Consider the following 21846-nt stretch of genomic DNA (forward strand, 5'->3'; position numbering starts at 1 on the left):
CTTTCCCCCCATTAAATGGTGATTGTTATAGTTGTTTCCATTTTCTTCCATATGGGACAGAACTGTAATCAGTGTAAATCAGATCCATAAGCTAAAAACAAAGTTTTATGGCTGTGACAACTATAAACTCTAAGACTAATGATATTCTTGTTGATAATAGTTGAGGCCCTAGTGATAGGAGAAATACCTATCTTTGGAATTCCCGTATTTTCATGATTCCACCTGATTGTGTGCTTAATTTTGTGCAAATTAGACCTTTTTCTAATTCCATATTTGTTTGTTTCCTGTGGGTAAGGCACAGCCCCTAGTCTATAAATATCATGTGTTAGAGTACCATACCATACATTTAAACCAATTATTGCAATTACTAGCAATTGCTAGTAACTTGATTGCTGTCATCCTTATTTCATGAAGAATTCTGTTTGATAAGGCATTATGAATTGTAGAACTCCTTCAAAGAAAATTTGGCCTTTTACCTTCCTTTGTGGGAGAATCTATTAGATCTTTTCTCTGTATCTCGTTATTCTTTACAAAGCATAAAATTGTTAGACAAGAGACATCTGAATATTTGATGTAAAATTTGGCTTTTAAGAAAACCATATTGAGTTAGCAAGACTCACTCGGCAGGGGGGAACCATATTTGTTTTGTTTTTAAAAAATATTGACTTTATAGACGTACGTTACCTGTTTTGTCTTCTCTCTTATAGAAATCCATTTCTGGCATTTTCTCCACACTTATTCCAGGAAACCTGCCTGTTATCATCTGGCGCTTCATTACATACCTCCGGTAGCACAAAGATATCTTTTTTTAAAGTCTTAGGTAGTGATCATAACCACTACATTGTCCTTAAGAAGCAGGTTCAGGATATTAAAGATATTAATTACTTCTTCTCTCAAACCCTGAGACTCCCCACTCTCACTAGCTCAGTCCTGTAACTTCACATTATTTTTCAAATATCTCAGTCCTTGAGTGGGTTTCAGCTTCCTAGTTCCTGTGAATACATATACTACATGCCATTCTAACTAAGCTATAAGTTTGTGACAACCTGTTTGGGCACATGAGCACCACTGTACAACAAATTCTGAATTATAAACCTACCTGCTATGAAAAAATTAACCTTTAATTTCCACAAATAGGTTACAGTGGTGAAATACAATTGGGAAATAATCTGGTTTTTCCACCTCCCTAACTAATAGGAAGATAATCCAAATAGGATCTTTTTATTTTGCATAATACTGGTTTTTAGGAGGTGAAATGTCACTTTAGAATTCTAGTGAGACTTTGTTTTTCTAGGGAAAGTTATATCCGTCAGTCTGTGATAAGAAATGCCTATTTAATACCCATTTCAGCAGAAAAAAACCTTGAAGGCATCGTATGCATGCACAACTGAGTAAATGATGGTATCAAAATGGCTTAGAAGCAAGAAAACAAAGAATTATGAGTATGACACTTCATAAGATTTTCTTTTATAGTATATAAATCTGAGCGCAGGATTTGGTGTGCTCCTTGTTGATTTTTGCTTCTTGTTTGTTTTTTGTTGTTGTTGTTGGTTTGGGGGATGGTGGTTGCTTGGCTGAAAAATAGTGTATTCATATACCCAAAGAATTTGGATGTGATACACTACTCCCACGTAACAAAAATCTTTCCAAGTATAAAACTTCACAGTCACAACTCAAAGGACCTAAGAAATCATATATATACAACATCTTAGGTTCACAAATTAGGAGACAGGCCCAGATAAATTAAGCAACAAATGCAGAATCATGCAGCCAGGTTAGTGCCAGAGCTGGACAGGAATCCGCATACCTGACTACAAATTCGGGACCTTTTCACCCTACCATACTCTTCTCTTTGCCTGCAGTTTTATTTGTTTCAGTAAAGGGCTAGTGAAAGTGGTGAACGGATATTGGCTTTCTCAGACTTCAACAAGATAGCCTCAAAAGGCAGTTTTCATATGACTAACAGAAGGCTCAAGTAAGTGGATGGCTTAGCATCTTATGCAGTCTTTTATGAGAAATTCACAACTAAACAAGATATTAGAGATTTATTCAGAAAAGAAACATAGCTTCCTGGTTAGCATGTGGACTCATTATAGTTTCAGTCTGTGGCACACCAACATTTACACAACACTGTCTAGGAATGAACTTTCCATTTGAATAAATACATTTTGCAGATTGCTCATGCTCACCTTTTTAAATTGTTAAAAAAACTTTTTAAAAACTATTTTTATGGAAATAGTTCTAAAATAGATCATATACCTTACTGCCTTCTTAAACAATATCGTGAACATCATGTGGTCCTTTCTTGGTGACTCAGGTTCACCATCATAAACATAATCCCAGCTTTGGGAGCTGTTAGTGTGAGCAGGGTTAGGACCTACTCTAAATAACCCTCAAAGAGCCTTCTGTCTGTCTGTCCTCTTGTCTTCAGATTCATCAGCTTTCACTTCTTGTTGCTGTCAGTGTGTTGATCCAGTTCAGCCCACCCCTAGTCCCTTCTACTTCTACTTCTTTAATGTGCAATGAGGCTTTCAAGTCTTATAGCCAGGCTCGTGGATGAGGGTTGAGTAAATTGATCCTTGATTAGTCTAAGGGAGCTGAGGCTCCCCTGTAGGTAAAACATAAGATAAGTTATAATGCATGACCTTGGTCATCTTTTGTTTCTAAGTTTATGAGACTGGATTTATTTGAGTGACTTCTGCATAAATAATGTCTTACTGTCCTTAATATCCACAGTGATTATGTCAAATATTGAATAGCTACCTGAACTATCAAATAACCCAAGTATCAATGGAAAATAATTTATTTAGTATATTTTGTTGTAGCTACTCATTCATGATTCGCTGAACATATATATCTGTCATGTGTATGATTTTCATTTCTTAATCTGTCCTTCTTAAGAGCTTCTTTGTGATCTATTATTAAAATTCTCATGATGATAGACTATCAGCATACATTTGATCAAAACTGAAGTTAGTAAACATATAAGGTATGGTAAAGGATACTTGCTTATGAGTTTCTTACAGAATCAAGTCCTTCTAAATAAGGACCAGAAATAGTCCTTAATTTACATTCTGAAGAATTTCTGAAATTTTTAAATCTCATGATATCCTCAAACTAGTTATGAATCATCAAAGTAGGCACTACTCAACATTAGCTAATTGAAAGGACCTATGAGACTCTCATAAGGCTTTAATAATGGCTAAAGGTATGGTGCAGCCGGAGAAAGATGGCTCCTAAGGCCATTTTTAGTCACACAGGGCATGCTTTTTCTTCTAATTGTGAACAGTCGAGATACATGCAAGATAACCTTGGTCTCAGGGGAGCCAAGGCACATGTTTACTGAGAATCTTTGATACCCAGTGGTCATACAGATGAAATTGGGCTGCATACCGTCAGTGCAAACCATCAATCTATACCTTTTCAATAAACATTGTAGACAAGCTAGTACAGAGTGCCTCCAAGGGCTTTAAACAGCACTTTATAAAGCTAGTACATTTCATCCCAATCTTGACCAAGGGGACCAAACTTCTAGGCATCCCTGGAGTTCAACATACAGACTCACTGAAAGTTAACCCTATCCTTGATCACCTATTCTTTTATTTTCTAAGTGTATTTTTTTTTTATCGTCTTGGTAAATCTCTTGTTTTTCCTTTAATGGAATAACTGCCACCATGACAGCTGTCATGGTGACAACAAATCACACTCTTGTTTATTGAGCTCCATTTTTTGCCAAGCTCTGAGCAAAGCACTTTATGTCCATTACCTCATTTATAACTATGACGTCGGTGCTGTTATTCCAATTTTACGGATGAGGAAGGAAAGCGTAGGGTTTTTGCTTTCCTCTCATAGCTGTTTGCTTTAACAACTTTTTCTTACTTTCTAAATGCGTAACTGATGTGTACCATTTAACAAGCTTGGAATACCAATGAGGTCACATTCGTTACTCAGATTAAACAGCCACAGCCCCTGGAAATATGAGAATGTCTGTCTTCCTTCCCTGACCAACCCTATTCCCATGGGAAATTGAAGAACTCTAGGGTTGCACCTTAGGTCTAGAGGAGTACGCCCTGGGAGGAGCAATCAAGATGGCGGAGTAGTAGGACATGAAGCTCGCCTTCTCCCACAGATAGAGGAGTATGCCCCGCCTCCTGCACTGAAGAAAGATAATGGAATGCTAGGTGCATTTGTAGGAAGTCCCCATCCTCTCTTGCTCTTCATGTTCTTGCTGTTGTTGCCGGCGTATAGTCTTACATTAAAACCAGGGCAATCAAACCAGGCTTTCTGGGGCTTCCCTGGTGGCGCAGTGGTTGGGAATCTGCCTGCCGATGCAGGGGACACGGGTTCGAGCCCTGGTCTGGGAGGATCCCACATGCCGCGGAGCAACTGGGCCCGTGAGCCACAACTACTGAGCCTGCGCGTCTGGAGCCTGTGCTCCGCAACAAGAGAGGCCGCGACAGTGAGAGGCCTGCGCACCGCGATGAAGAGTGGCCCCCGCTTGCCACAACTGGAGAAAGCCTTTGCACAGAGACGAAGACCCAACACAGCCATAAATAAATAAATTAAAACTAAAGAAATGGCTTTATTTAAAAAAAAAAAAACAAAAAACCAGGCTTTCTGGTACCCAGGACAATTCCAAGGACAATAGAGGAGTCACTTTGTGAACTGTGGCACACGTTGCCTTTGCTGGGCTGGTAGTAATTACCAGCAGCGCTGGGAAAAGAGGAGGGCACCTTTCTACCCAGCATTTCACTCACCTGTGCTCGCTCCATAACACAGGAGGCCCCATTGCCCAGTGTTCCGGCTACCTAGTGACCCTGTTGTTTCATTTTCATCTCCCTGGCCTCTTTCCCAGGCAAGCTCACAGAACCAGAGTGGCTAATTGAGGGAGACCTTAGGATAACCTACAATTGAGGGGTGTGACTGGATGGGGGGGGACTATACTATATTCTTTTCCTGCTGGCTCTTATCAGGGCCACAGTAACCCATGTGACAGGTTTCAGTAACTGTAAACTTTCAGAAGGGATCTCAGTTTCCTTCCTCAGAGAAGGAACTTCCCAGCCCATTCAAGCATGGTGTGCCAGATGTGTTTGGGAGAGCAGTGGCAGGACTCCATCAGCCTCTAGAACCCCTAGGTCAGAGGTTCCCAAACTTTCTGAGTTTAAGGCGCCCTTAGTTATTGCAGTGACTTTTTCACAGCAGCTATAGGCCAAAAGAAATGCCTAATAGTTCCATTTATTAAGTAATTAGGTCCAAACAACTTAATAGGTATTTATATCCTGACAGCTTGGTAGCCATTTGAAAAAATAATACAGGCATACCTCCTTTTATTGCACTTTGCAAATATTGTGGTTTTTTACAAACTGAAGGTTTGTGGCAACCCTGTGTTGTCAGGTAATAGTTAGCATTTTTAGCAATAAAGTATTTTCTAATTAAGGTATGTACATTGCTTTTTAAAGACATAATGCTATTGCATACTTAATAGTCTATAGTATAGTGTAAACATAACGTTTATAAATGCACTAGGAAACCAAAAAACTCATGTGACTCGCTTTGTTTCAATATTTCTATCTTAAATAGCCATGCAGTTACTTACTAATTGGATGTGTGTACCTGTTGGGCACCGCACAACTTCTCAAACCTTCTCACTTCTTGTCAAACACAGCACTTTTTTTTTTTTAAATCATAGCCGAAAATCCAGTTTCACAAAGGAAAGGAATGTAGAACTATCTAATAATGAAACTGTGAATTACCTTAAGCTCATAGTTTGTGTGGTGTCCAACAGATGTTAAGTATCAATGCATTTCTCCAAAAATGTAAACTATCCTGCACATTCTTCATGAATTCACTGCCGCACCCTGGGGAGCCAAGGTGCTAGTTCCTTGCCAAGCCAAAAAGCATCTGGCTGTGCCCTCTTCCCACAACAGTAGTTGTCCAGCTACTCTCCCTCTACATAAGTATTATGGCAAATCAATGGTTCTTTCAGAACAACAAAAATTGTGCTCCAAGCGGAGCCCAAACAGAAGTACTGTACAAATTTCAAAAGGTAGTTTCTCTTGCAGAAGGATATTCAAGTGCTGTCTCACTAGAAACTTTGCAGTAAATGTACTGATTTCATAATCATATATTACGTTTACGATGCTGCCTCATAATTAGAGGCATGGTCCATGGCTTCCCAGCTTCTAGTCATTCAGATACCAAGTTTCTCCCATTCTGCCTTTTCCTTTATTCCACGCTTATTGAATCATGTTCTGTACCAAGGTCTTTACTAGGTATTATGAAAGACAGATGTTGGATCAAAATATTAATAATACATGGGCCCTGCCCTCAAGTCTTGAGGGGGAACCAGACAGGCATACCAAAAATTATAATAAAATTACAATATACTTTAGTTAATTGCTATAATTGAAGTATACGTAAATACTGAGAGTCTGTAGCAGCTCTGTCTAACGAAGTGGGGAGTAGAATCTGGGGAAGGTTTTTAGAGGATGTTACATCTGAATGGAATAGGAGTTTGCTAGGCAGAGGAAATATTAGGTACAGAATTATGGAGGCATAAAAGAACCTATATGAAGGATGGTAAGATTTGGTTTGACTGAGGAATAAGGTACATGATGGGTGTAGTGGCCAAAGAGATCACCCATATTTCACATCTGTCCCTTTCTTTCCCTTCCTATTGCCACCATTCTAATGCATGATCTCATTATTTCTTAACCTGGTCTGTTGTAAGTAGCCTTTTTCCTGGCCTTTATCCCTCCATTTTCTCTTCATCCTACCCCCAAATCTGTTGTACTTGTACATTTTTCTAGGTTATTCTCCACGAAGTATCGGTCTAAACTCTTGAATGCTGTCAAATAGTTTAAATATCTTAGCCTAACATTAAATGCCTCCATGACATGGCTATCAGGCCCCTTTCCGGTTTCATTTCCCTCTCTTCCTCTTTTGAATCGTGTACTCTGGCCCTACTGACCAGCTCATATTCCTCATCTGTGGCCATAGGTTTATTCGATTTCAGGCCCTCACTCACTATTTTGTTTTCCTAGGATGTCTTTCCTCACCATCTTTGCATGCCCCAATCCTGCCAATTTTTAAAAGGCCAGCCCAAATATACTTTTCACTTGCCCTTCTCCAGGTCCCTCTCCCATCCCGAAACACACCTACCCAGTAGAAGTACGCCTGCCTGCTGACCTCAAAGAGCATCTACCTTGTTCATCTTGCGTTAGAGCTGTTTGTGTATCTCTTTTATCTTCATTATCTCTTGCACTGAAGAACCTTGAGGTCAAAGGCAGTCTCCTACTCATCTTTGTGACTTGTCATGATCTCAATGTACATAGTCTGTGTTCAGTAAATATGTCCTAAAGAAGGAATTTTGTTCACTTAAAAGAAAAATGTAAACATTTGCAACTTTAAATAATGGCTGTTTCAATGAATCCAGACCCAAGATTAGAGAACTGATTAGATAAGTGGAGTAGAGATTTTCCACGTGGGCTGTTAATTTTCAGGCCTTAACATCTGCTGTTTTTCAGCAAATGTACGGACATGATTTTACCTAGATAAAGATTTTTGGCATTAGAATGTCAGTTTTAGTATGCTGCAATGCATTAAAAATATATAACACGACTACATATTTCGGTTTAAGGCAGTAATTTAGAGAGTTACTTGAGAAGCTATCTTATTTCATTTATTTTTATTCTTTTCTTTTGAAGAGAAAGCATGGGTGAGAGCTATTTATTTTGAAATTATGAAAAAGTAGTTACGTTTTTTGAATTAATATACTTATTTTGTGGTCATTTATGTGTTTACCAGTCTTAGAGTTTAAATATTTTCTTTAGTAAGGGTGTTTCCTAACTGAATCTAAAGAAAACAGCTTAGGTTTTTCTTTATGTCCTTTAATGAGAAAAGAACATGTTTGATTAATACCTCAGTGTTGTGTTCTCAAAGTAAATTTACATTCTGTATACTTGCCACATCATGTAATCTCTGATGAAGGCATACACATGATTCTGGACAGCTGTGGGGTAACTCACACATTTTGATGAGAAGGAGGTAGAGGGAAGTAATCATCTTTAGTTTCAAACATTAAGTCCAAACATAAGCCCTAGCATCGTGGAAATTGCCCAGTGTTTTAGGAAGAAATAGTCTGATCTTATCCTATAGGTCCAAGCTGCCACCTTCCCCTTTATTTTGTTTCCACATAGAAAGAATCCCGATTCTGGTATCACCCGTGACATTTCCAAATTACCTTGATGAGGAACAGCAAATACTCTGCCACAACTTCCTATTCCCTAATATATGGCAGACGGAACTAATCTGTAACAATATCTTTCCTACTGGTCGGACTCTTACTCTAGGTGGTATCTTCTAATTGAGCACATTTGGCAGGTGAGATAAAATCTACTTGCCAGCTTATTCCATCTAGAGTTCTCAGTATTATATCATGTTGCCTTCCAGTACAAGAAAATACACAGGAGGTGTTTGTGGAGTGCTCTTGGTAATTTGATTAGGCTGGAATAAGAAGGGCTGTGTCTTGCTGTACATTACCTTATAGTTGCTTAACCTTCTGAATTAGCCTGCTTTCTGGTTTCAAGAGTTAGCTGCTTTCCTTGACCCCTTTATGGAGATAGTGTATATAACATTTTCTCTTAGGAGAATTTAGGTTTCTTTTTTCCTCTTAAAAGCTTAAAATACATTATTACTGATTGGTTTATTTTCAAGAAAACTGTCCCAAAAGCCAAAGATGCGTTCGACTTTATTGACATATCTATTGTGTTTAGAAACAAGGAAGCCAATAGCCCTGATCAGTTTTGTACTTGTCAGGCCACACTCAGTGTAGAATACAATATTTTATGAGGTAAAGACGGTACGGAGACGTCTGTCTATTTTATATGACCAACAGACGAAGGAACTAGACATGTTTATCCTAGAAAAGAGAAGCCTCGAGAGAAATCAGTTACTGTCTTTGTGAATTAGTTGGCCTATTATATGGAAGAGAATTGTTTGTCATGGCATAAATAAAACCAATGGCTAGGAAGTTGTTAATTCAGTGAAATGTTCCTTGAAAAAGGGCTCCACAGTCAAATAAATATGACACATGCCTGTGTCATGTTCGTTTTCTGGAGATTTAAAATATATATTAAATGCATATTAAGGGTCCTGAAAAGTCATGCAGTAAAAGATCTTTTTTAAATTTGTTAATCCCAGCATTCCATAAACACCTTCCTCAGAACTAGTTTTCTAAGGAGCTCCCATTTGAGTAGTGGTTTCAAACTGTGGGAGTGGCACCAGCAGCACCAGCGTTACCTGGGATCTTACTAGAAATGCAGCTTCTTGGCCCTACCCCAGACCTATGGAATCAGAGAATCTGGGAGGGAGGCCCAGCAATATGTGTGATAATAAGTCCAGCAGGGGATTCTGATGCTGCTAAACTGTGAAAAGCACTGATAGAAAATTCTACTATTACTCTCCAACTCAACAGCATCCTTTTATTTTTTTATTTTTTAAGATTTCTTCTAACGATATTTTATGACTGTGTGATTAATTTTTATCGATGGTTACCCTTCTGAAGTACAGAAGGAAGGAAACACTTATGGAAGGCCTACTGTAGTTTTCAATGTAGCCATCTAATTGGTATCAATTTGGATACTTTAAAGAATCCTAAGTAATGAATCCGTATCTTCTATGAAGTGAAATACACATTTCTCAAATGAGGTAAACCTTAAATTCATTGCTCTTGTGGCCATTTTTAAAAGAGCATTTACCGTTTTTCATTTTACTTCAAAATGTTTTTTGCAAAATGTAGACCTTTTTTTTTTTTAAAATACATCTTGAAGGATCTGTAATGTGCCTTCTCTCATGTCAGAGGTCTTTAAGATTAGGAAATTTTCTAATTTGCATTAGCAGAGATTAAATTCTGGTAGCATTCTATTTATCTCTCCAAACAAGCAGGACAGTTTTAGAAAAATGTAATTGAAGTATAGTTTAAAATGAATCTGTACATAAAAAAAAAATAATTCCCCATGAGTATGCATATAACCATTGCCTTATTTTACTGGGTATCATAAATATGCATTTTGAATGTTTATATGAAATGCCCCTATAAGTCATGCGGAACAATTTTCTTTTTCTGAAGGACATTGAAATGGGGTTAAATATATTAAAGTGTCAAAATATATTTAAGTGCATTTAGAACAAAACTATTACTAATATTCCTTGGAATGAATTATGGCCAAATTTGTCTTAATTTCTTGATATTATTTTGTCAACTCTTCCTTTCATACAAGTAAGTGTTCTCTGGGTTTATATTAGGTCAACTGGAGTTTTATTTATTTTTAGTTAGGGGGACAAAGACTGATAGCCCACAGACTGGATTTTGATTTCACTGCTGCTGTCCAACAGCAGAACGCCTGGGGGCATCCTCTTACAGTTATGAGTATAAGTACTGGTATCATTATTGCTATATTTAAACACCCATGGTTGGCAGGAATGTGCTAAAGTCTGGATGTAACATCGTTAATCATGTCACTGTCCCTGCCCAGGGCAACTGCTACTGAAAGGACACACTCACATGATGAGGAAGACAGCAGATTGGTGGTTGAGAGCTGAAAGTCACTTCATTGCTGACCTAGAGAAAGAGGTTTAGGGTGTTGGCTATGTTCTCTAAAGAGTATCTAGCAGATTTCATCTTGTATATTAACTTTCCACATTTTTTTAATTACCATTTTATGCTTATTATTATATCTCTTTTTAGTTTTCCTCACAGGAGAAAAAGCCAATTCAGTATTAAAACGCTACCCAAGAGCTAATGGACTTTTTGAAGAGATAAGGCAGGGCAATATTGAACGTGAATGCAAAGAAGAAGTCTGCACATTTGAAGAAGCAAGAGAAGCTTTTGAAAATAATGAAAAAACTGTAAGTATACTGGCAATCTTTTTTAAATGTTCACAGATTTGCCTACCTTTGTGATGTATATTTGAAACCTGCATTCCCAAATTGTGTGCATTGCTATCATTTAAAAACTACCCTCCCAAAGAACTAACTCTGAACGGGGCCTCTAACTAAGCCACCCGACTCTGCGGGTCGGAGGTCTAGTTTCACTTCCCTGTGTGCTGATCTGTCTTTGAGGGCTCCATTGCCATAGGACCCTGCTGAGTTGAGATCGATCATCTGAGCAAGGGGGAAGCATGTTTTACACAAGGCTTTGTTCGGGAAAGTTATAGATACCATTATGACCATACCGTGCTAAATCATGGAGAAAGTGCAGAGGAAGCTAACATATAGTGATGCTGTTTTAAAATGTTTTACTCCTTAGGTAGGTTTATTCCTAGGTATTTTATTCTTTCTGTTGCAATGGTAAATGGGAGTGTTTCCTTAATTTCTCTTTCAGATTGTTCATCATTAGTGTATAGGAATGCAAGAGATTTCTGTGCATTAATTTTGTATCCTGCTACTTTACCACATTCATTGATTAGCTGTAGTAGTTTTCTGGTAGCCTCTTTAGGATTCTCTATGTATAGTATCATGTCATCTGCAAACAGTGACAGCTTTACTTCTTCTTTTCCGATTTGGATTTCTTTTATTTCTTTTTCTTCTCTGATTGCTGTGGCTAAAACTTCCAAAACTAGGTTGAATAAAAGACCTCTATGCAGAAAACTATAAGACACTGATGAAAGAAATTAAAAATGGTACAAACAGATGGAGAGACATACCATGTTCTTGGATTGGAAAAATCAACATTGTGAAAATGACTATACTACCCAAAGCAATCTACAGATTCAATGCAATCCCTATCAAACTACCAACGGCATTTTTCACAGAACTAGAACAAAAAATTTCACAATTTGTATGGAAACACAAAAGACCCCGAATAGCCAAAGCAATCTTGAGAAAGAAAAATGGAGATGGAGGAATCAGGCTCCTGGACTTCACACTATACTACAAAGCTACGTAATCAAGACAGTATGGTACTGGCACAAAAACAGAAATATAGATCAATGGAACAGGATAGAAAGCCCAGAGATAAACCCACGCACCTGTGGTCAACTAATCTGTGATGAAGGAGGCAAGGATATACAATGGAGAAAAGACAGCCTCTTCAATAAGTGGTGCTGGGAAAACTGGACAGCTACATGTAAAGGAAAGAAATTAGAACACTCCCTAACACCATACACAAAAATAAACTCAAAATGGATTAAAGACCTAAATGTAAGGCCAGACACTAAAAAACTCTTAGAGGAAAACATAGGCAGAACACTATGACATAAATCACAGCAAGATCCTTTTTGACCCACCTCCTAGAGAAATGGAAATAAAAACAAAAATAAACAAATGGGACCGAATGAAACTTCAAAGCTTTTGCACAGCAAAGGAAACCATAAACGATGAAAAGACAACCCTCAGAATGGGAGCAAATATTTGCAAATGAAGCAACTGACAAAGGATTAATTTTTTTTAATTACCAAATTTACAAACAGCTCATGCAGCTCAATATCAAAAAAACAAACAACCCAACCCAAAAATGGGCAGAAGACCTAAATAGACATTTCTCCAAAGAAGATATACAGATTGCCAACAAACACATGAAAGGATTCTCAACATCACTAATCATTAGAGGAATGCAAATCAAAACTACAATGAGGTATCACCTCACACAGGTCAGAATGGCCATCATCAAAAAATCTACAAACAATAAATGCTGGAGAGGGTATGGAGAAAAGGGGACCCTCTTGCCCTGTTGGTGGGAATGTAAATTGATACAGCCACTATGGAGAACAGTATGGAGGTTCCTTAAAAACTAAAAATAGAACTACCATACGACCCAGCAATCCCACTACTGGGCATATACCCTGAGAAAACCATAACTCAAAAAGAGTCATGTACCACAATGTTTATTGCAGCTCTATTTACGATAGCCACGACATGGAAGCAACCTAAGTGTCCATCAACAGATGAATGGATAAAGAAGATGTGGCACATATATACAATGGAATATTACTCAGCCATAAAAAGAAACAAAATTGAGTTATTTGTAGTGAGGTGGATGGGCCTAGAGTCTGTCATACAGAGTGAAGTAAGTCAGAAAGAGAAAAACAAATACCGTATGCTAACATATATATATGGAATCTAAAAAAAAATGGTTCTGAAGAACCTAGGAGCAGGACAGGAATAAAGACGCAGGTGTAGAGAATGGACTTGAGGACACGGGGAAGGGGAAGGGGAAGCTGGAACGAAGTGAGAGAGTGGCATGGGCATATATACACTACCAAATGTAAAATAGGTAACTAGTAGGAAGCAGCCACATAGCACAGGGAGATCAGCTCAGTGCTTTGTGACCACCTAGAGGGGTGGGAGGGAGGCACGCACAAGAGGGAGGAGATATGGGGATAGATACATGTATACCTATAGCTGATTCAATTTGTTATAAAGCAGAAACTAACACACCATTGTAAAGCAATTATACTCCAATAAAGATGTTATAAAAAATAATAAAATTAAATGTTTTACTTCTACAAAAGAAGAGACATATCAGAACTCCCCTCCTCCCTCTGACAAGATACCTCTTCACCTCTCCGTACTCTAGACCAATTGCTATGCAAGGAGAACAGGGATGAGAAAGCACAAGGCAGTGGTATATATTCTCTGGAACTGCTTTATGGTAGGAAATGACATTACCAGTGGTTGCCATTATATAAAGATCCATTCCTGTACGCTCACCATGAAAATAACACTACATGCAAAACAAGTGATGTTAGATGTTATAAAGGGACATCAAATAATCTCAGGAGCAGTGGATGCAGAAGTTTTAAAGAAAGAGGATTTGTTCTCTTGTTAGGTAGAGAAAGATCCAGGGCGTAAGAGGAAGGAGTTCAAGGAGAGGTTATCAGAGAGGCAGCATTGCTAGATTCCAGTGTGCACAGCAAAGGTAAAATCAGTTTATAAAGTGATAAGCTGTGAGCATCATGGTTTTTAAATCTTAAGTCCCACAGTTAAAAACAGGGAAAAGAATACATCACCCATGATGCCATTATGCAATCACAAAGCACTGTTGGCTTTTTAATTTCTTTCCAGCTTTTTTCTTCTGTATCTGCTTACTTCTTGCAGGGTTTTTTTACATATTTTTTCTTCTTATTAATATATGTTAATTGTAGAGAAATTGAAAATGTAGTAAAACATAAAATGAATAAAATCACTTGAATTCTTAGCACCATCAGTTTTATAATTTTGGTATTTATCATTCTAGCCTATTTTTAGTATATAATTTTTAATAAGGACAATAGGATTATAGTATAAATGGTGCTTTGTAGCATGCAGTTTTTAATGAAAAACTAGCTCATGTACTTAAATGGAACTTAGTTTTTGATATTGTGATTTTTCAAAAAATACAAATTTTAGATATTCTGCTGTGGTTTTCATAAAGCTAATGACTTTTCATCCTGCTTTATCATTCTCCTTTAAAGGAAAGGTAAGAACTTTAGTGGGAAGATACTTTGAAACTATGTAAATATTTCTGTTCTCCACCAAACTTCTACCTACTAGTTTTTGTGTGTGTTTTTTTTTTAGTGTTTAGTCTTTTGATTGCATATAGAATTTTGAGCCTGAATTTCCCTTCTGAATCCAGAACATTATTAAAAACAAGCATCTTTAAATGTCATTAGGCTTTTCTCCAGGTACTAGTATTCTTATGATCATCAAACAGCATTCTTAGTACTACATGAAGTATAATACTTTGAGATTGAACTATGGAATATGTCAGGACTTAAGTAAACTTTGTAAATATACACTGGCTGTGGATCGTACACATTAATCAGACATGATTTCTGCCCACCTTACATGGCATTTTGCTCTCACATACATTTCCCCCCTCAGCTAAGTTTAAGTTCAGATTATCATAGAAATATGTATAACGGGATTATTAAAAGTCCTAAGATTTGTGAGATACAAGTAGAAATCAACTTTTTTTTTCCTTTTCAGTAGAATTTCTCCTTCCACTCTTTCCTAGAGTTGATCTTGAGTGCAATCAGTCCACAGCTTTTTTATATGTTGTTTCCCTTATTTTGTATTTTCAAATGAGTTCCAACCTTACCCACTAGTTTTAATGTCTGCTGTTGATAGTTCTTGACTGAATCAATTAAATTCTAGTTTAATATAACGCTAAATGGTAGATTTCTGACTCCATCATTCTGTGTACGTTTGTTAGTTGGCATTCCACTATGGGCAGGAACTTGCCCTTTATCTATCTTTCATAGATCATTTTATTCAGTGAGTTATAATTCATTGCTGTCAGTGTTTTGATCAAAATGTCTCAAATTTGGTTAATGGAAGTTTCTTCAAACTGGCTTCTCTGTCTCTTTGACATGTCCCTATCAGTTTTTCTAGCACTTTTTTACTTTTTGGCCCAACAAGGTGTTCCAGGATAATCTTGTACTTTCTCTGCCCCAGTCTTGGAATTGGCTGTTTCTCTGAGGAGCCTTTCTTACTTATAGTTAGGAATAATATTTAGAAACCAAGATCTGGGAGCTAGAGTGTTCTCATTGCTATCAGAGTATCATTGCTTCTGGGCCTTCCAGCAACAGAGCTAGGAAAATAATTACACACATATATGCATATAAATGTGTGTATGTGCGTGTGTGTGGTGTATGGACTTGCATATTCATCCTGCTGATCTCCGATTCCAGTACCCCTCAGGGTTCTTCTTTGTTTTCCCCATTCTGTATTTGTAGGTGCGATGTAGATATTCTTTGTAGATATTCTTCCACAACGAGGGCCCTGACCTTCAATAACATCAATATATTAACTCATTTGTCCAGTTCTACAACACACATACAGTGGTTTCAGAATTTTAATACCCATATCGTAATAGGGAGGGGAAAAACATTTATATTCATCTATCCATCTATCCATTCTGGAAGTCACTCCATATGTATTCACAGGGATTATCCTATTTTTAAAAATCTGTATAGTACTTCCTTGTAAGGATGTGTCACAGTTTATTCAACCAGTCTACTGTATTTAGGCATTAAGTAGTTTCCAGTATTTTTGCAATTACAGATAATGCTGTAGTAAATAATTTTGCATTATTGGAAGTATATCTTCAGGGTAAATTCTTAGAAGTGGATTGCTCGTCAAGGATTGGTGCATATGTACTTTTGTTAGATATTGCAAGAGTACCCTCTGTAAAGCTTGTACTATTTTACATTCCCACCAGATATTTGAGAGTGCCTATTTCCTCACAGTCTGACCAGCAGAGTGTATTTTAAAAGTGTTGACATTCTTTTCAATCTTTTGGGTGTGACGTGGTATCTTGTGGTGTTTCAATTTACATTTCTCTTATGAGTGAAGTTGTGTATTTTGCCATGTGTTTATGGGCCATTTTTATATCTGTCTTGTGAATTGTCTTTGCCTTTTGCCCATTTTTGTATCAGATTTATGGTCTTTTTTTCCCTGAATTTTTAATAAGTATATTAGAGATACTAGCTTTTATTGGTGACATATTTCAAATATTTGCTTACAGTTGTCATTTATATTTTGACTTTGCTTATGGATTTTTCTCATGCAGTTTTTTTTCATTTTCATTGTAGCCATAAATTAAAGAAATATTTTTATTAAATCCAGATTTTTAATCATAGTAGAAAACCATCCTCTTATGCCCTGGTTATAGAGGAATTCACCCAATTTCTTCTAACATATTTGAGTTTTTACATTTAGATCTCTGATTCACTTACAGTTTATTCTTGGGTGTGGTGTGAGTTATGGATCTGATTTTTTTCACATAGCTATCCAGTTGTCCAAACACACTTTATTATGAAATCTCTCTTTGCCCCAGTGATTTAATTACCCTTTATCATATACCTAATTTCAGTATGTGCCTAGTCAATTTCAGGATTTTATATTCTGGTCCATTGGTCCATCCTTCTGCTCAAATGCCAGTGCCACACTGTTTTATTTATAGAAGATTTTTAGTATACTTAGTATAAATTAGAACTAGTTCTCCTTATAAGCTCTTCTTTTTCAGTGTTTTGTGAGCTATTCTTACATGCCTATTTTTCCATATAAATTTTAGTATTAATTTGTCTAGCACAGAAAAAAATCATTTGTCAGTATTTTTATTGGGATTTCTTTCAGTTTGTAAATTAATTTAGGGAGAACTAACATCTTTAAGATATTAAATCACCCTCTACAAGAAGAGATTTCTTTCTATTTGTTGAAATCAGTATTTCTCCCTTTCAGGAATGTTTTATTGTTTTCATCATATAAGTTTTGCACGGTTCTTAGGTTGGTCCCTAACTATTTCTTTGTTGCTATTGTACATGGGTTCTTTTCCATGATATATTCTAACTGGTTATTATTTGTGAATGTGTAAGCTATTGATTTTTTTAAACCTTATTGAGTTATAATTGACATACAATTAACGACACATATATAAAGTATACAACTTGGTAAGTTTTAACATATGCATACACCTATGAAACCATTACCACAGTCGAGATAGTGAACAGATTCATCATTCCCAAAAGGTCCTTCTTGCCCCATTGTAATTCCTCCTTCCCACCTCTCCCCATGATCAAGAGCACCCCAAGGCAATGATTCATCTGACTTCTGTCACTGTAGATTAGTTTATATTTTCTAGAGTTTTCTATAAGTGAAATCATACATTATGCACTCTTTTGTCTGACTTCTTTTACTCAGCGTGATTATGTTCAGATGTCCATAGTGCACATATCAATAGTTATTCATTTTTATTGCTGAGTAGTATATCATTATACATATATGGACATTTGGGTTGTTTCCAGTGTGGGGTTATTACAAATGAAGCTGCTATGAACACTCATGTACTAGGTTATTGATTTTTTTAAATTAATAAACCATATATTTATTTTGACTTGAGTTCTAAGAAATCCTGTGGTCCAAGTTATACTTGCAAGGATGCATTAGGTTTTTAAAAACTTTTGAGATAATTATAGATTCTCAGAAAATTGCAAAGATAATACAGAGAGGTTCCATGTAGCCTTTACCCAGTTTCCCCCAGTCATTACATCTTACATAATTGTAGTACAGTATCAAAACCAGGAAACTGACATTGGTACAATCCGTGTGTATAGTTCTGTGCCATTTTATCACTTGTGTAGACTCCTGTAACCACCACTACAGTTAAGATGCAGAATTCTTTCATTTGCACAAAATCTCCCTTAATAGTCGCACCCCCCCCCCCACCACCACCACCACCACCTCCATCCCTAACCTGTGGTAATCACTAATCTGTTCCCCACCTCTGTAATTCTGTCATTGCAAGAATGTTATATAAATGGAATCATATATATGGAAGCTTTTAATATTGCCTGTTTACACTCAACATGATGCTCTTGAGTTCACCCAAGTTGTGTGTATATCAATAGTTCATTCTTTTTTGTTGCTGAGTAGTATTCCATGGTATGGCTGTATCACAGTTTGTTGAACCATTCACTCGTTGAGGGACATCTGGGTTGTTTCCAGTTTGGGGCTATTTTAAATAAAGCTGCTATGAATATTTGTGTACAGGTTTTTGTGTGAACATAAGTTTTTATTTCTCTGGAGTATAATTGTTGTATGCTAAGTATAAGTATAGTTCTTTAGGATACTGACAGACTAAGTTGTTATTGTATAAATTACCGTTTTAAATTCCCACCAGCAGTGTTTGAGTGATCCAGTTTCTCTTCATACTTGCCAGCACTTGGTGCTGTTACTGTGTTTCCTTTTTTAGTCATTCTGATAGATGTGTAGTGATACCACATTGTGGTTTTAATTTCCATTTCCTTAATGGCCAGTAATGTTGAACATCTTTTCATATGCTTTCCATTTATATATTCTCTTCTGTGAAATCTCCTTTCCTGTCTTTTGGGTTTTTTCTAATTGGATTGTTTGTTGTCTTGTATTTTTGAGTTTTGAGAGTTTTCTGTATATTCTAGATACAAATCCATTGTCAGGTATGTGTTTTGTAGGCTATTGATTTTTATGTGTTAATTGTATACCTTACTACCTTACCGACCTCTTTTATTGCTTTCAAGGTGAATGATGATGTTTTTATTGCTTCCCTCTCTGGCCCTTATGCGTGTCAGTGCTTCTCTGTATCCTTTGGATACTGCATTTCAGCAATCTTCGAAGCAAATAGAAGAAGAAACTCTTTCAGCAATTGCTCAAGCAATTCTCCGCACTCACCAGCATCACCTCTTCCTCTCTATAGAATCATTCTCATTAGCCTACACACCTCTTAGGAAAAAAAACTCTCTTCACCCTACATCTCCCTTCAGCAATCACCTCATTTCTTGAAACTCTGCTCTGTCTGTACTCACTCCCCTGGTGAGCTTTCCTAGTTTGTGGCTTGAAATGCTAGTAACTCCCAAATTTATATGCTGGAGGGTTACCTTGAACTGCAGACCTGAGTGACTAACTGCCTACTTAACATCTCCTCTTGGAATTGGATACGTTTCTCAAACTAAACATAGACAAATTTGTGTCCCTTCCCTCCAAATCTGCTTCTGCCACAGCCTTTCTGATCTCAGTATGCGGTAGTAACGCATCCATCCATCTCTTTGCTAAGCCCCAAACCTTGTTGCCATCCCTGACTCTTCTCTCTTTTTCATATCCCCACTCCATCTGCCAACAGTGTTGGTTCTAACATGAAAGTATATTCAGAATAGAGCCACCTCTCAGTCTCTCTGCTTGTTACCACTTTACATCCAAGCCACCATCACTCTCTCATTCGTATGATTTCTTGGCCCCCTCCTCATAGGTCATTCTCAAAAGAGCAGGCTAGAGTGATCCTTTAAAGTGTCTTCTCTGTAACGGCTTCCTGTCTTCCTCAGTACACATCCAAGTGCTCAGAATCACCCACAAGGCACTAAACGATCAGTCCTTATCCCTCTCCACTCCACACCTCCACTATGGCTGCAGGTACTTCTTTATCTCATCTCCTATGACACATCACCCCTTAATCACTTTCCTGTGGATTCCTTACACACACATAGCACGTGTCCTGCCTCAGGGCTTTGGCGCTTGCTCTTTCCTCTTCCACATGGATGTTTCTGAGCTCCCTCATCACTCCCCGTCAAGTTCACTTTCTCAGTGAGGAAGTATCCTACTTTAAATTGCAACCTCTTGCCCCTTCTGGGAATTATTTTTCTTCCCAGCACTTACCACCATTTGACATCTATTTGTTGTATTTGTTTATTGTTGCTCTCCCCCCAGAACTGTTAGCTCTATGACAGCAGTGTTTCTCTTCTGTTTTGTTCATAGCTATGGTCTTTAGCATATGAGACAGTGCTGGCACATAATGGGAATTAAATAAATATTTGATGAAGGAATGAACGAATGGATTGGCATATTATGAAGTACATTTATTCATAGGCAGTAGTGATCTGAAACTTGTTCACAAGTTAGCTGATAGATGTGGACTTAATTTAAAATGTATTTTTTATTATGTTGGTGTTAGGTTCCTTTCCTTCTTTATGGTTTAAGGCCTGTCATCTGAGTTTGCTTATGCCATTGAAACCATACCATTTACAAAAAGGTGTAATCAGGGGATTTTGGTCTAGTAAGTGTAATAGAAATGGTATTCTGATCCTTGATCTATTTCAGAACATCTATTTCAGAATATTGTTTGTTATATGTTAAGAAGGATCTGCTCTGTGTTAAGAAGCATTTGAATAACAAAGTATCATCTTTGAAGTTCACTTGATTAATCCAGGCAGAGAAGAAAATTATTGACTTTTGGCATTTGCTTTCTAGTCTTAGACTACATACTATCTTTTTGTTTACTAAAATTTATCACTCAGGACAGTTTTACTCATACTTAATTTTCATCATCCCCAAATCTGAACTGTGTGAAGTTAGAAGTATGCTTTCAGTAAAAATTCTTTTTTGGTAATTTCTTACCTAATTTGGAACATAAGTCTAATTATAAGATACAATAGAAGAACATGTGTTATACTTCATGGTCCTCCTCTTCACCAATGTAGAAATTTGGTCAGATTTACTCGGATGTTATCTGCTGAGTGCCTACTGTATAACAGACACAGGACATACAACAGTGAATAAGCTGACCCTCCCTCCTGGCACTTGAGATCTGGGAGAAACAGCCTGCATACTCACATAAGCAGTAGTTAACAGAATGCCGTGTGCAAATCCTCTGCTTGGAAGATCACATGGACCTGATTTGGTGTCTCAGCTCTGCCACCTACTGACTGTATTGCTTTGTGCAAACATTTCACCTTTCTAGGCCTCAATTTCTGTACCTTTAAAAAAGGAGAAATTACACCCTCAGCATTAGGTTTGGAGCTGTGCACTTAGCTTAGTGCCTGGCACAGAGAAAGCCTTTGATAAATATATTTTATTCTAGTTTTTAGGTGCTGAATTATAATCACTTTATTTCAGAATCATTATTCGATCTCTACCATTGTTTTCTCTCTTTTCCTCTCTACAGGTCCCCCAGGGTGCTTTTGCATTTTGGAAGTTTTAATCTTGAACTAACATGAGGAAAATAGTAGTAATTCTTTAAAACAACTACTTCAGAACTTTTCTTGACAAATTATTTCTAGTTTATTTGTGCTTGACTTTCCAAAATGGCTGTCCTCAAACTTGAGAGTGCATTAAGAATCGGCTTGGTTGCTTCTCAAAACTGCACAGTCCCCCTCAATGCCCAGATCTGGGTCTCTCATACTATACCACAGCAAAAGAAATCAGGACTCTTTGGGGGAAATGGCTGATTCGAGGGCTGGAGCAGGGAGAATACAAGATGAGCTGAAGTGTACTGCAGTAACAGAAAGTAAGGAAGTACTCAAAGAGCAGATGAGAGCATGTCCAAGGGGCACAGGAGCC

The 21846-nt window shown here is 37.3% G+C and overlaps 1 protein-coding gene across 1 annotated transcript in view; it reads left to right on the top strand.

Annotated features, from left to right (window-relative positions):
- The window catches only part of PRRG1 (proline rich and Gla domain 1), a 142898-nt gene that overhangs the window by 64479 nt on the left and 56573 nt on the right, over positions 1–21846 (top strand). Inside the window, exon 3 of the mRNA XM_059911288.1 lies at positions 10748–10908. Coding sequence (XP_059767271.1) covers positions 10748–10908 — 161 coding nt within the window. The remainder of the gene's footprint in view (positions 1–10747; positions 10909–21846) is intronic.

This window comes from Balaenoptera ricei, chromosome X (genome assembly GCF_028023285.1).
Source record: "Balaenoptera ricei isolate mBalRic1 chromosome X, mBalRic1.hap2, whole genome shotgun sequence".
NCBI lineage: Eukaryota > Metazoa > Chordata > Mammalia > Artiodactyla > Balaenopteridae > Balaenoptera > Balaenoptera ricei.